General features: G+C 46.7%; 1 protein-coding gene across 6 annotated transcripts in view; it reads right to left on the bottom strand.

Moving 5' to 3' along the window:
* Positions 1-464: 464 nt before the first annotated feature.
* The window catches only part of LOC144138088 (uncharacterized), a 67,500-nt gene continuing 52,932 nt past the window's right edge, over positions 465-15,032 (bottom strand). For 5 of the 6 annotated variants that reach the window (XM_077670180.1, XM_077670175.1, XM_077670174.1 and 2 more), the window contains 7 exons: positions 13,450-13,562; positions 11,786-12,139; positions 10,876-10,993; positions 6,208-6,795; positions 4,328-4,807; positions 2,937-3,037; positions 465-604 (listed from right to left, as the gene is read on the bottom strand). In XM_077670180.1, the coding sequence (XP_077526306.1) occupies positions 2,991-3,037; positions 4,328-4,807; positions 6,208-6,795; positions 10,876-10,993; positions 11,786-12,139; positions 13,450-13,562 (1,700 nt within the window). In that variant the 3' untranslated portion in view covers positions 465-604; positions 2,937-2,990. The remainder of the gene's footprint in view (positions 605-2,936; positions 3,038-4,327; positions 4,808-6,207; positions 6,796-10,875; positions 10,994-11,785; positions 12,140-13,449; positions 13,563-15,032) is intronic. The other variant, XM_077670178.1, reaches the window with a different exon arrangement.

Below are 15,032 nucleotides of genomic sequence, written 5' to 3'. Positions count from 1 at the left end.
ACTGCAGTTTTTCTTCAGCTCGCTTGACGACGAATCAGAAGAACCAAATAGACACAACACAAAGTGCTCCCAATGTCCATGCAGGAGCGAGGAGATGGGTTCAGTCATGACAAAATGACGAAGAGAGAAGGAGTGTCCTCTACAAAGTTCGGTAACACCCAGTGTTGGCGGTTGCACCCAGCCACACTGCAGTTTTCCTTCAGTCCGCTCTATGATGGAACAGTTTCGACGATGAGCCAGGAAAAAAAAAAAACCGGACACACCACACAAAGCACTCCCATGTCTGCCCAGAAGCAAGGAGGTGAAGAGAGAACGAGAGCGTGCATCCTCTTCCCCCTTCACTTGAGCAGAATGCTGGAGGGGTCACTGAAGGGTCCCAGCCGGTTGTGCACGTCGACGGCGCGCACCGCGAAGTGGTACTTGTGGCCCTCCACGAACTGGGTCAGGGTGCAGGCCATGGGCAGTGGAAGGGCACGCACGTCGCCCACCTTCTTCCAGTGCGAGGTGGCCGGCGGGCTGTTCGTCTCCTGGTAGGCGTACAGCTGGTAGGTCTGGATGTCCGCGTACAGCGTGTTGAACGTCATGTTCCACGACAGCACCAGACCTGTTTCGAGTTGAAGAGGGAGCGAAAGAGCAACAGGACAGGGGAAAATTAACAAAAGGTGCATCGTTAAACAAGCTCTTCAACAGAAGCTAGGAGTTTTAATGTTGACTACAACATTTCTTTCCAACTCCAAAAAGGCTGAACGCCGGGCCAGTATGGTCCATCATCAAAACAGCGCACAAGCAGACGGGACAAGAACACAAAAAGACACAACAAGCACTGTTGTGTCTACTTGTGTTCCCGCCCTGTCTACCTGTGCGCTGTTAAGATTCCTTTTTAAACTGAATCGCACAACCCTGTCAAGCCTCCCAACCAGCGTTCGCGACTTTGTGATCGCTTAAGCTGTCTTTTATGTGGTGCTTTTACCACCTTGTTAGCTACGTGGTTTGGGGAGTTTGTCTTGTAGTCCTACCTAACCAGAAATTAAAGGCTTTGCAAAAAGAAAGGGCAAGCTTGTGAATCATTAACACCCCCATTCAGAGGAACCAAAGGGAATCCAAATAATGGGCAACACTAGAGTGCTTAAGTTACTAATCTACTCATCATTGACGCTATTGGTGAATGTAGTGCAATTGCTCATACACTCCAATGAAAGTAAGGCAAGACACGCACGCAAGTTGTATGCTACGTGCCTATACAGAAAAACCTATCTAGAATTCAGTATGTAAAATCTAACTGCTAGAATAATTCTATAAGGTGGTTCACAGAAACCACATGCAGCTAGCTTTAGCTTGCTGAAAATGTATTTGCAAAACAGCTTTAGAGCAAGAACAAATTCATGCACAACATGCAGGCTTTCAAAAGGAGGTTTCGTACTCTCTTGTTTTTGTGAAAGCGGTACAGATCAGAGCCAGAGAATGGCCCACAAAGTGCGCATAGGAGAGAGTAAGCAATTGCAGAGAGCCAAAGCAAACATTTTAGCCGAAAGAAAGAATAAAATAACGCAATGTAGAGTATTGAAAAGCAAAAGCTGGAACGTGACAGACAACGGAAAAATATGCACGGCATAATCCAGCTACACTAGCATTGCAAAGCAATCCAGTAAAGCTTTATGTATCCAGACTGGTTGAAATGTTTCCCTAGGTCGTTTATTATAAGATGTTTTCATAGGTGGGCCAGACAGCAAGTATTCTTTCTTTCTTCATTCCTTAATTTTAGTCCCCTCGCTATTACCCTACTTTGTTGTGGCTAGGCCACGCTGCAACTATATTTTTCATACTTCTGCCATGCGTTCCAGCTCAAACTGCTCAAGACTGTACATGACATAGATGCGCTACGAGCCATGCCCTGGGGCAAGATGCTACAGTGATCGCCAGCTCTCCCCTCCAGCGCCTACTGACCCCGTGACAGTGCAAGTCAAGGGTAGAGTCACCCCTTACAAAAGTTAATGCGGGCATATTGATGCCAACAATGCCAGTAATGTGCAACAAAGTATTAATAACCCAGTGCAAGCCTAAGGGAGCGCACTGCAGCAGGGCGGCGGGGAGAGCGGGACAGAACACAACCAGAGACGCCTGTGCCGATGCCTCAGGCCACTGAGTCAACGGCCGATCACTGCAGCAGGTCGCCAGGAACGCAGCGCTCGCGCAATCTCTCGGGCGAGCACTTTCATTTTGGAAACTTTCGACCTTGTGGAGATCAAGCGAGGGAAACAAAACTCCAGGATGCATGGATGGTGTGCGAGTCAAATGCTTGCACGTGTGTGTGGCGGTGAGCTTTGAGAATCGTTCTTTCGATGCCAAATCGATCATCGCTGGCGGGCTTGGAAATGGGAGCTGTTCTAGCAGTTTCAAGATGAAAAATTTTAACTCGCTCCACTACAAAGTTACCCCTCCACCGAAATAAAAAGGTTCTGTCAGATGAAGACAAATGACATTTTGCTAAGGGAAATTCGGAAAGCATTACATCGCTGCAAGGAAGCCTGGCTCAGCTGCCTATGCAAGGCCCTGCATTTCAGCAAAATCTGGCATCACAAAGACTGCTTCTCAAAGCTGACCGAGGCAACTTCCCACCGAGCTACCCCTGTAGCTCTCGTGCGATTGCCTATGGAGCTGTGTCATAGCTGACGGGAGCAGCGGCCATTTGGAGAGTGAGACTAGCCACAACGGTTTCATCGGGCAGCATTCAATTTATTCCTGCTCAAGGGTGGTGGGAGGGGGCGGGCCAGTTTCGCATGGCAGGACAGAGCTGCGTTGGAAACGGCCCTACTATGGTCGGCCTTCCTTGCGACGGCCGCAGTGAGGCCGTAAACTCAGTGCTCTGAGGTATCGTGGCACAGCCGGCTTGCAGGGGACTCGGCCGCGGGCGCGTTTTGCGAATAGAAAGCAAGTACCTTTGGGAGGGTTGTCGACCAAGCGTTGAAGACAAAGAAAAAAAAAAAAAAGACTCAAGTTTCTTCGACCGTGGCGTCGTCGCCGTCCTCTCCAAAGACGCCTTCGTTTGTGCGTGCAAAGAAAATAGAAAGACAACACTGTAATGTCGAACACAAGGGTAGTAGTGTACAACACCACACCTGACAAAATATATCAGCATGTAAAGGTAATACCACAACAACTACAAAGGCTTTTTATAAACTACACCATTCAATCAGTTTAGGTAGGATGTGGTTTTAGCAAGGTGTGCTTGAAGAAACCGAACTCATTGCAGAGGTATAGCTGGCAAATATGCAAGTTTAAACAAACATTCTAAGGAGCATGCAGCTATAGGACCATTGGTAATGATTTCCAGCATATACAGGGCTTGTTAAACAAGTCTGCAAAGGTCACGGCAAGAAGATGGAGAACCTCAGAAAGAGCTCGCTAACTCAATGACAACACAAGGAAAACTACCGTAAAGAAACTGACAACTAAAATTCCTCAAACATTGGCTCACTAACGCTTACGAAAGTCGGCATTTTATACAGTCAAGAACATGTAAAGAAACTGGTTCCACATCTAGCACCGTTTTCCTTTAAGGGGGCAAAACTTGTCTTAGAAATTTTTTTTTGCTTTGCAATGAATTTTGATGAAACTGCACGGGCTTGTTCAGTTTCTTTAGCTGATTTGAAATATCAAATTAGTTTTGATGTGAAGTAATTAGTTTATGAGTTAATTAAAAATCTTCCTTGATGGTTCTTGAGAACAATAGGAAAAAACTATTCAACGAAAAATTACCAGCAAGGCATAAATAGATACCAGAAGTTGTTGGGAATGAAATATGGGAGTTCATTGCAAAAGATGCTACAGCGCGAAATCAGCAGTCTTTTTTGTGTTGCAATCACATACAAGTTTACATACATTCTAACTTCCAGGTTTGAAGTACTCCTGTTAACCAATTAAAAATAGCACTAATTAAACAACTGAAACTCAAAATGCAATATCTGCCTCTCATATCATGATTTAAACATTCAGCTTCACGGTGCAAAAGAAATGATCATAGCTGCACTACTGGGATGTGCCCCTCAAGAATTTCCTATCACTAAAATACCACTTGTGGCAAAGAATAGGGAAATTAACGAAAAACTGAGTTTTTTGTTGAAATTGGGCCTCTATGGCTATTATCAGTAACTGGTACTGTTCCAAGTACGGAAATTTTGGAGGAAAATCTCTGCAAATCAAGAGAAAAGTGATACCCAAGAAAGTGCTGGGGGGGGGGGGGGGGGGGGGGCAATTTTTCGGCCCCAAAGAGACCAGTGTGCCCCCCCTTAAAGGAATCAGATGGAGCATTACGATGGCACTAACTCACCTCGTGGTAGTGACAGGACCAAGTTCCGGCTATCCTCTTCCAGAGAGCATATGGGCTCAAATCCCGTGATGTCAACATAAGGCACGTCATCGTCGTCATCCGCCTCGTCGTCCCCCTCAACCTCCGTTTCTTCATCATTTTGACTAGTTTTCGACTCGACATCTTTGGTTTCTTTACACGTCTCCTCCGCATCCTTTTTATCATCCGGGGCTTCTTTTTTGCCGAAGGAGGCAGGTCCCCCAGACTCGCTGCCGCTGCTCTCCTCAGAGTCGGAGGACGTCTTCAGGACCTTCCGACCCCTGTTGGGCTGACGCGGCTTTGGCTTGGCTTTGGACTTGCTAGGCACGTCAGCCACTTTGCCTTCTTCGTCATCGTCTTCAACGTCTGTGTACGCACCGGGCATCAACTCTTCCTGCTCAATGTCAGACTCTTGCCCCGTGGGTGTTCTCCCACGCTTCGCTTTTAACCGCATCCAGAGCACTGGTTGTGGACAGCATGAAAGAGATTTGGGCGAGAAAGACAGCACTAAGAACACCTTCTTCAGTTATTAAGAAATTCACAACACCTGACCGCACACAGGACTTAGCCAGAAGATAATCATGAATCTTAAATCCCTTTAATTTGGTTAACTCTTTCAATATCTTTCCCAGGCATACTACAGTAGAAGCTACCTCCCCACAAAGGAACAGAAAACACCGTTTACTTGTGGCTACACACGACCCCATGTGCTACGCATAAACATGTCTGTGCTACAACTATTATAGCTTACGAAAGTTTCAACTGTAAAACAAATTGAAGGTAGATGCTTTCCCCACGAAACAAAGATACTTGCTGGGCCCACTACGGGTAATGTCCTCTTTACAGAAGCCCTTCAATAAGGTCCCACACGATTCTGTGTTATTGTCTGAACTGTAACGACTGTTATACACACTGGGTTTTAGGCCAACAAGTCAACCACCACTGAAACGTAGGCTCCAACAACAACGCGCCCTGAATTACTCCATATCTAGAACAGTTGCGTAGGTCTGAACACACACAGTTTCATTGAAGTATGTACAAGAAAGAAATCAATTGCTGCAATCGCGTGCCCTCGTTGGTGCCGCCATAGCTGCTAGCAGCGTTCCTCTCCTACTTGGCTTGGCTTGCCACATGGTTTCTTTACTCTTCAAGCCTAAATTAACAAAAAAGAGGGAGATTTTTCACATTTGTCTCGCATGAAGCTTTTAGTTGTCAATCATTCCGGACAGATAAATCTTTCAGAGTTCCGCAACTCCATTTAAAAACAACCTTATATAATATTTTACAACATTAATGTGTTTTTGCAGCCAGAGGCAACTTTTCAGTCTGTTCCTAAGCCAAGCCAAGGACAAGGGGAACGTGCCCAGGTGGCACATGACGGCATAGAGTTTCATGCTAATATATACTAGAGGCGAATCATGCACTGCAATCGCGGGCCGTCGTGGGCGCCGCCATTGCAACTAGCGACGTTCCTTGCCTACTTGGCTCGGCTTGCCACAAGGCTTCTTTTTTGTCTCGAAGCCATAAAAAAAAAAGTAGCGTATTTTTCTTGTTCATCTTGCATGAAGCCTCTTAGAACTCCCTCACAAACAAATCTTTTGGAGCTTCAACTTCATAACAAATTTGAATAATCTTCTACACTACTATTGCGTTCTTGCAGCCAGAGGCAACTTTCCAGACTGTTCATGAGCCATGCCAAGAACAAGTGGAACGTGCCCGCCCCGTACACGACTGAACGCCCGCAGAAGTGCGGCTCTCCAGACACTGGCGCCAGACTTCCCTCTAGTATATATTAGCATGAAACTCAATGGCTAAACAGAAAAGAAAACGGACGAGTCAAGCGAAACAGCAAGCCCACTCACGCTGGACGTCGCGCGTCCGCTTCTCGGTGATGCCGTGCACCGCCATGAAGCCCGCCTTGCAGACCTTGCGTCGGCCCTGCCCCGTCGTCGCCGCCCCCAGCGTGGCAGGCAGCCAGTACACCCACTTGCACCTGCCTTTCCAGGCCGCATTGGCGCGCCGCTGCGCCGTCCCGCCATGCTTGGCCTTGCCCTCAGTGTGCATGCGGGCCAGCAGCGCGCGCAGCTGCCGCGACGGCTCCAGGCGGCCAAAGTCCGCGTGCAGTCGCTCCTTGTAGGCCGCCGGGAGCTTGTCGTAACGGCAAGTGCCCAGTCGGCAGAGGCAGGCCAGGCGTAGTGGCCGCTGCGCGTGGTACGGCAGCCGAGATCGGCGCCCCCCCGTCTTGTCGCTCTTGTCGTCGTTCATGCTGCCGACGGTGCCCGTGTCCAGGTAGGTCTGCCACTGCTCCAAAACCATCTCCATGTCCACGACCGTGGGTTGCTGCGGCTTTGGCTCCGCGGTGGACGGAGCGGCTCGCTGCTTCTTCGGCTCCCGCCGCGGAAACAGGGTCATCTTTTTCGTCGCCGGTTGTGCCGCATTGTCGGCGGCGGCTGTTGTTGCGTGTTTGAGGGGACGAAGAATCTTTTACACGATGACGCCTTCAACTTGCTTGAATGCCTAGATGTCTAGAGGATGTTTAAAGGATGTCTAAAGGATGTCCAGAGGATGTCTAGGGGAAGGGAAGGCTCTGGCGCCCAACCTTACCTCCAAGCACCAAACACTAAAGCACAAGAAGAACACGGTTTCCTGAATGTGAACTGCAAAGGTGGCAGCAGATAACAGAATAGTTTGCCCTAGCTTTCTCCATTCATCACTTAATTGTATTGAAAATGTCATAATGAAAATAATCGTCAGCACCGCTAAGAAAACCCACCCACAAATGTCCCCTGCAGTTCTAAGCCTAACCAGTAGAAATGAAAGTACTTTTGCAGATATCACTGGCACGAGAGTGCATAACAGGCACATACACTCCTTACCGATGCAGAGATGCATCTAGCTAGCTACATAAAAAACCGTGCCGATCTTGCAGTTGTGCATCTCAGCCTCTAAACAACTTCTTGACCAAATATAGATCAGTTCACCAACTCAGGATTAGTGCACAGCCACTAGTCTGCAAAATTTTTGAAAGGTCAACTCCCAGCCCTTCTTGGCATGGAAAGATACGGAACTTTTGAAGGGAAAACGTTTTGGCATGTGGCCATGTTGGCACACGTTTAACACATTAAGGGGGGACGTGGCTTTCAAAATCAACTTTTTTATTTCTTTGTGGATTTTGATGAAAATTGGCACAGCAACTGGAAATGCTTTCGTGATGACACCGTAAAAATTTCAAACTAATATTTTGATAACTTTTTTATGTATTAAATTTTCTTTCTGTTCCGCTTGTACCGAGCTCAGCTTATAAAACATGATAGAAAACTTGTTCGAAGTGCTTTGCATTCCCAAATAAATGGACGAGGTCGTGACAGTTTTAGAATTTTTTTTTTTTACAACACAATGTTTTTTAGTTTTCATTTTTTTAGAGGTTAATGTGCAATAGGCATGTTGACTGTGAATGATTATTTGAATAAAAAAATCACAAAAGACAAATCTGGAAAACCAAGAGTGTCACGACCTGAACTGTTCATCAAGGAATGTAATGCAAGAAACGGAATCAAAATAGACCCAGCCGTCACAAAGAAATCCCTGGTACAAGCGACACAGGTGGCAAAAAAAACTGTTTTGAGAAAACGGCTTCCGAAGTTGCAACATAGGTTTCACTTATCAAAAGTCGTCACGGTTGTAGCCTTTCATGTCCTTTTGAACATGGGGCTTCTGGAATGCCTTGCCTTGAAATTGGAGTGCCTTCTACAGCCTTTCTCTTTCCAGAAAACATTTTCAGCTCCTCTGCGAGAGTACATACCCCACTTTGCAGACCAAACGAAGGGGGAGATGGGTTTAAATGGGCTTTCAATGCAAAGTAGGTTAGCTGGTTGGCTGTATCGCACTGAACAGCCTCCTTTTGCAGTGTTGTCACCATGGCAACAAGTTAAGCATTTTTTTTACTTAAATTTGAACATTTTTGGCTTTTTTTATGTTTTATCATCTTGCCTGGCACAGCAACTTAGTACTCATACGTGCAGGTGTTCATTGCCAAAAGTTTGCATACCACAAGGATGAAAATGAGCTACTTTGAAGCTTCGTAGAGTATTCTGCATAACTCCCAACTTCAATGCAAGAGCATATTTTTTTACTACTTTTGACATTCAAGGCATCCAATATTTCTCACAGCAAAGCCAGTATGCCCTAAGCAATGGTATCAATAATTTCACTAAAAAATCACTGTTAAATGCTGCGACAGTAACGTACATTTTTAATGCAGAGAACATATTTTTATTCCTATATTACTAACTCAAACCTGTTTGCATGAAAATTGATTGATTGTGGGTTTAACATGCCGATGCAACGCAGGCGATGAGGCGCGCCGTAGTGGAGGGCTCCGGATTAATTTTGACCACCTGGGGATCTTTAACGTGCGCCGAAATCTCGTACACACGGGCATTTTTGCTTTTCGCCTCCATCAGAAAAGCGGCCGCCGCGGCCGGGAATCGAACCCGCGACCTCGTGCTCAGCAGCGCAACGCCTTAGCCACCGAGCCACCGCGGCGGGTGTTTGCATGAAAATTACAAGTGCACGGGAAACGTTGCGCAAGAAAGGCGATATGGCTCGCGCGCATTGCAGCGCACGCTTACCGCGACATATCGAACTTTGATTATACCTTATATGGCTGGTCAGGTCGCTTTTAAGATTAAATCTAACGTCGCAGGCATTAATTACAACTACTGGCGTTCAATCGTAACCGGTTGCCCAGTCATGTGCTGCTCCAATGCGCATCGGCTATGCCGTGCGCGCCGCAGCGTTTGACGCGTCGACCGTTTCTTTCTCAAGGCTAGCGAGCCCACAGTCAAAACACAGCAATAACTAAGCGTGTAAACATCGCAAACCCGACTAAAAGTTCACTTCACGAACCGCTATCGCAAGCGCGCACACCGCGTCACCCTCCGGGGTCTGGCGACGGTAGAGTCACGCGCACCACGAAGCGTTCGATGACCTCCTCCTTTCGAGCCACACAACTTCCCGTAATCTGGCTCGTTATCTCCGGCATTCCCACCGCGATAACGTCCATGTTGAATACCATAGATTGAACAGAAACTCGGCCGAGCGAAGCGGCGAAAATGAACTCAAACCGCTCGCTACGCAGCTCAGGCGGCCGCCATCTTGCGTTGCGCCCGTGACATCCAATCAGGAGGGTCGTTGTTCTGCGCCCCGACCGGAGGACCAATAGCGCTTCAGCATCTATTTCTAGCTTCGTTTGTGTGTCCTTTCTTTTCTGCCGTTTGTGCGTTTGTGAATGAACGAAGATAAAAGAGACGAGCGGAACTGGAAAGACGATCGCTCGGCCGATCTAACCATATCAAAATGGCCGCGCCCGGTGGCACCGCTGCGGAGATGGAGCGCTCCGAAAATTGCCGTTTTTTCGCCCTTTTGCGCTGATAGTTTGTCACCGCGCCTGACAAAAGTATTTTTTTATGCCACTTTGTGACGCTTTTCAGCCTAAAAACTTTGCAGACGCATAGAATAGGAAACATAGAAGCCGAATATGTGGGTTTCAAAAAAACGATGTTTTGGTCATTTTTCCGAAGTTGAAAGCCGCGTCCCCCCTTAAATTCAACTGTTGACAGAATGAAAAACAAAGTGGTGATGAGAGATGAGTGCAAAAAATTTTGAAAAAAAAAAAAAAAAGTTTTTTTTTTTGGTCAAAAGTTAGTGCTTATCCCATCTTTGCCTCTGGTGTTCACGACATACAGGACATCGCCTGGTGACAGCATTTAAAAAAATCCTCTTTTTTTTGGGGGGGGGGGGGGGGAGCTTGACCGGCAGATGCTCAGCTCCGACAAGAATTCTTTTCATAGAAGCACCAAAATTCCCTGTACTGCCTTCAATTGGACAATTTCCCTTGCCACTTCGTGACGCACCCAATATGTTTGCCAGAGACAAATGAAGCACAAACAGAAAAATGAGCCCAAACACCCACAAAGGCCCTGGTCCCTGCAGCACCGAAAAGGCCTGTGTATAAAGCATTCTTGACAGTAATTATTACTTAAAAGTGTATGCTGCAAATATTTATATAAATAAAAGCTTAACCTTTCTGGATTCCTGTTCGTGTTTCATTTATCGCTCGTTTCACAACTTCCTCATGTTGAGTAAATGCAAAATATATATACAGGTATGGCCTTTGATGTTTTTTGTTTTGTGGGTTGTTTCCTGGAGTTTTGTTTAAAAGTCGCAAGCAAAAAAGCCTATCAAATGGTTATGCAGCTTGTTGTACAATTTCTGCTCTTCCCCTACGCACGCAAGAACAGTAAAGCCCTCACTAGAAAGTAAAAATTCTGGGCGCAACAAGAACTTATTTGCAGGCTCGCCATGACAGCAGGATTACAAGCAAGCTTTGAAAACCAAAAAAAAAAACCAAAGGGGAATGACAAAACTCGCACATGCAGCGGAGGAAGTCCCAGAGGCATGGTTTGCAAAAAATCCTTCATACATAAAGAAAAGGAGAAAGAAAATAAAAACAACAAACGGTAGCGTGCCTTTCTCACCACTGGATGCTTTCGTGATCTTGAGGGCCGGCTTGGGTGGAAGGCGTTTCTTCTTGGGGTCGTCGATGTACCGTGGCGTTGGTGGCAGTGCGGCGGGGTGTTGAGGACCCTGCAACGTGGACAACGAAAAAGCAGGATTAGGTACAGAAATTCTGAAATTCTTTACTTTGATCCTGCTTACGACATTCAAACGATGATGTGACAAAACCTAATTGCACAAATATAGTCAAATTTTTGCTGCAACTAGGAAAGCCTTATGTCGGCCTAGGAGGTGTAACACGCTCTGCCTGCGCTGCCTTCGTGTGAAAGTGTTGCTTTTTCTTCCCGTGTCCGTCTCTGTTATCATAACAAGCGCAACTTACCTGCAAGAGCGTGCACCTAGGCACAAATCCACTCTAGAATGATAACAATGTCTTGTGGAACGGCATTTGGCACCTATTTGCAAAACAGCCCCATAAAAACTAACGAAAAAGGATTACAGGGAATCTACCACAACAAATACAGGTCATTATCCTAAATAACCTTCAGAGCTGGCTTCTGAAAACTGCGCAGTACATGACCTAAAAGAAAGAACGGAACAAAAGAGGAAAAGGTTATGTTTAGTTATATTCAGCCACACCTGTTTTTTTGCAAGGACACAAGCTGAGACAGATACAGTGGCAAATGATCATGATCCTCAAGCACACACAAGAGTCCTTGCTACACCAATGCAACACCAGTGTAGTCCCGGTGGCCAAGTTTTCTGGCACTAAACCCTTTGCTAAGGATGCCGTGACAGGCACGGGTGAAAACAATCCGTGACAAACGCACACCAGTGTAACACCAGTGCAGCCCCAGTGGCACATACCCCGAAACCGGCACTTTCGCCAAGGTCAAAGAGAGTGGTGGCAAAACAACTTACCTTATTGATGAGTGACCCAGCCGTGTCCGGCTTGGTCGGCGGTGCCTGGAGCGCGGGCGGAGGCCTGCTCTCGGCAACCTTGGTGACGGTGCCGCTCACGGGCGTCGGCGGGTACCCGGGCACCTGCACGTGCACCGTGGGGGGCTTGGTGAGCGGCGGCGCCGTCGTCTGGGTGGGCGTCGACACACTGGAGACCGGCGGCCGCACCACCGAGATCTGCTGCTGCTGCTGGGGGACACCGGGACGCATGCCCGCGGCCGGCGGACCCCGCACCAACGTCGTTCCAGGAGGCAGCGTCAGGGTCGTGCCACCTCGGGGCAGCGCCATTGGCGGAGGGCCGCGGATCATGCGCACCTGCATGAGGAACGGAAAGAAGGAAGGAAGCGAAAAGCGGCACGGGTAAACCGGAGGGTAAAATTTATTTATTCACAGATACCAGGGTAATTGGAGAATAAAGGGAGAGGCCTTTGCCCTGCAGTGGGCGTAGATAGGCTGGTGATGATGATGATGATGATGACCTCAAAGACCCCAATGGGTGGGATTTTACATGAGGGGTGGTGAAGCACAAAAATTACAGGACAACTGAACAAAAAACAAGAAAAGAAGAACAAACAAGCACATCACGAATACAAAGGGTTTCAAGCACGCTACGTTCATGAAGGGCATCAATGCAAACCAACAAGATAGATAAGACCACTATAAATAATCCCATAGGTGACAAGAAATAATCAGGACAGAAATTTTTCGACGGCACCTTTGAACTGCACCAGGTTTGTGTGAATCACGATGCTTTCGGGAAGGCCGTTCCATTTGATGGCTGTCGAATAGGGAAATGAATGAAGATAGGCGGTCGTGCATGCGCGAGGTGGGTAAACTGCTTTTTTTTTTTATGCACCATTTGGAACTAATTTTACAGCTCATTACTAAACTTTGGTGTTCGAAATGGGCATTCGAAATGGTTCCCTGCCACTTGTGCCACAAAAGTTTAATGAGCTGTAAAATTAGTTCCAGGCGGTGCGATCAGAAAACCCGTCTTATTGCCTTCACCAGGGTTCATAGTATTGGATAATATAAAGATTAGTCTTATCAAAAACACTGTTTTGTCTATTGTTTCTCCAAAAATGGCTAATTATCTCCGATTATTTTGGGAACTAACTGAAATTTGGGAACTAACTGAATTACTAAAAAAAATGATGGCATATTTTAAATTAGGGGAGAAAAAGCAGCAAGACTGACAAGATTCACAACATTTACTTGAAAATTTTTGAAACTTGAAAACTGAAGTTTTTAAAAGGCAGTGTACAGACCTGCAGCACTGTTTGAGCAGTGCAAGTAAACCTGCGCGACACTTAGCTTACACTATCTGAAATACCCGAGCGACCCCCTCTCTCCAGGAGAGAGCGTGCAGCTTTCGTCGCGTTGTCCACGGTCGAGTCGAGAGGGAACGATTATGCGCGATTTCTCATCGCGCGTAGTTTCGGTGATAATGAACAGATTTTCATAATTCTTGCAGGAGAAGATTGCTGGGACAATAGACTTTACCCCAAAATACATTCCTAGCAGTCGATGGTAAGTGCTGCAGGTCCTTCCTTAAGAACGTTCCAAGGCAGTTTTGTTCTGACAGACCGCAGGCATGCACCGTTGCCAAACAGAACCAGTCGTACCTGATTTCCCCCAGCAGTTGCCACCATCATGGTCGTCCCCGGTGCGCCACTGGGACTGCCCGACGCGTTCGCCGGCATCAGGTTGCTCATGGCGATGGCACTGCCGGGCACCGCTGCGAGAAAGCAGTTCCGTGTGACCAAACTCTGTCAAACAACAACTGTTCAGCAACCTGGGATTGGTCGATAAGTGCGCCCAATATGCTGATCCCCCAAAAAGAGTTATAGCAGAGCAGAGAACCGGTACCTGGTAGGCAACTGGCACCACTGCACATGCAGAGGTGGAGAAACTGGTTCTGCACATGCACAGGTGCACTGGGCACTGTACCGGGACCGGTTCTTCGCTCTGCTATAACTCTTTACTGTCTCTAAGGTGAATGAGAGAAAACATGGTCGGTTGAGGGAACCGCTCATCATGCGGAAGAAAAGCACTCCACAAATTTAATCATCGCAGAGGTGGAGAAATCAGCCGCTTGCCGCATAAACTTATTTCAAACAGAAGAAAAGGACTCATTGTTTTTTTTTTTTTTTTAACCTAGCTTTATGCAATTCATTTGTAGTGGAGACAACAGTATAAGTGGACCCATACCATGGACCACAATGCATTCAGCATTGTAGAAATTCCTGATAACCAGAGATTCCTTTTGTTTTTCTGGCAGCTAGAAATGGTTGAAAACGCAGCTGTAGCACTTGAATGGTTTACAGTCAGACGCATGTGAAAAAAAAAAAAAAAAAAAAAATGGTTCAAGGGCACAGAAAAGTGCTGTTGTCTTTGCAGCAGAGGCATTCAAAGCATATATGCTGCTTGAACGAATATAAAAAAGTTTTTCATAAAATTTTGCGCTTCAAAATTTACGTTGCCTTATGTTGAGAACCATACTTCACGTATTATGCCATCTTTTTTTCCCTTTATTGGTTTAGTGCATCAAAATTTCACAAACCTGATACCGCAATTTTTAAAATTAAATGTGTTCAAAATCACGCTAATCAAGTCGAGGAGCATGCACGGCACATTTTGAGTTTACAATGCAGGTGTCATCCTTGCCACAACAAACCCTTGGAATAGCCAGACATTCGCACCCTCAGCCACATCCGGAACAGCCCCTCTCAATTTATGCCTAGGAAAGTGCGATCACCATTATTTCCTCCACATACACCTCAAAGAACGTCATTCAGACCACACACTTCGGCTTTTAAGAAAATAGGCCATTCTTCCATCGGCAGAAACCAGCGACTTGAGTCCTGTTCTGAACAGTACTGCAAGTCAACAAGTTCACAATCTTGCTAGTTATGACGTGGATTGTGTATGCATGAGAGGCACAGTCTTGGAGGACTGCGAAGGAAAGTTTCACATCCACCTCAATGCAGCCGAATGGCTACAAAGAAAAGCGGTACAGCTTTCTCAGAAACTTCGCAGTTGAAAAAAAATTCACCCTGGTCCAGGATTCGAACCCGGGACCACCGCTTAACCAGAGCAGTCGCTCTACCGACTGAGCTAACCAGGAGGCTAGTCGTTTGTAGCGCGAGAACAAATTGACCAACAACTCGAAATGAAGGACAGGTGATGATAGACCAGATTTAGGGAA

The sequence above is a fragment of the Haemaphysalis longicornis genome, unplaced genomic scaffold, assembly GCF_048455015.1.
Source record: "Haemaphysalis longicornis isolate Haplotype H1 unplaced genomic scaffold, Haemaphysalis longicornis Haplotype H1 scaffold_5, whole genome shotgun sequence".
NCBI lineage: Eukaryota > Metazoa > Arthropoda > Arachnida > Ixodida > Ixodidae > Haemaphysalis > Haemaphysalis longicornis.
The sequence above is the reverse complement of the archived record's forward strand: the minus strand, read 5'-3'. Positions and strand labels throughout refer to the sequence as shown.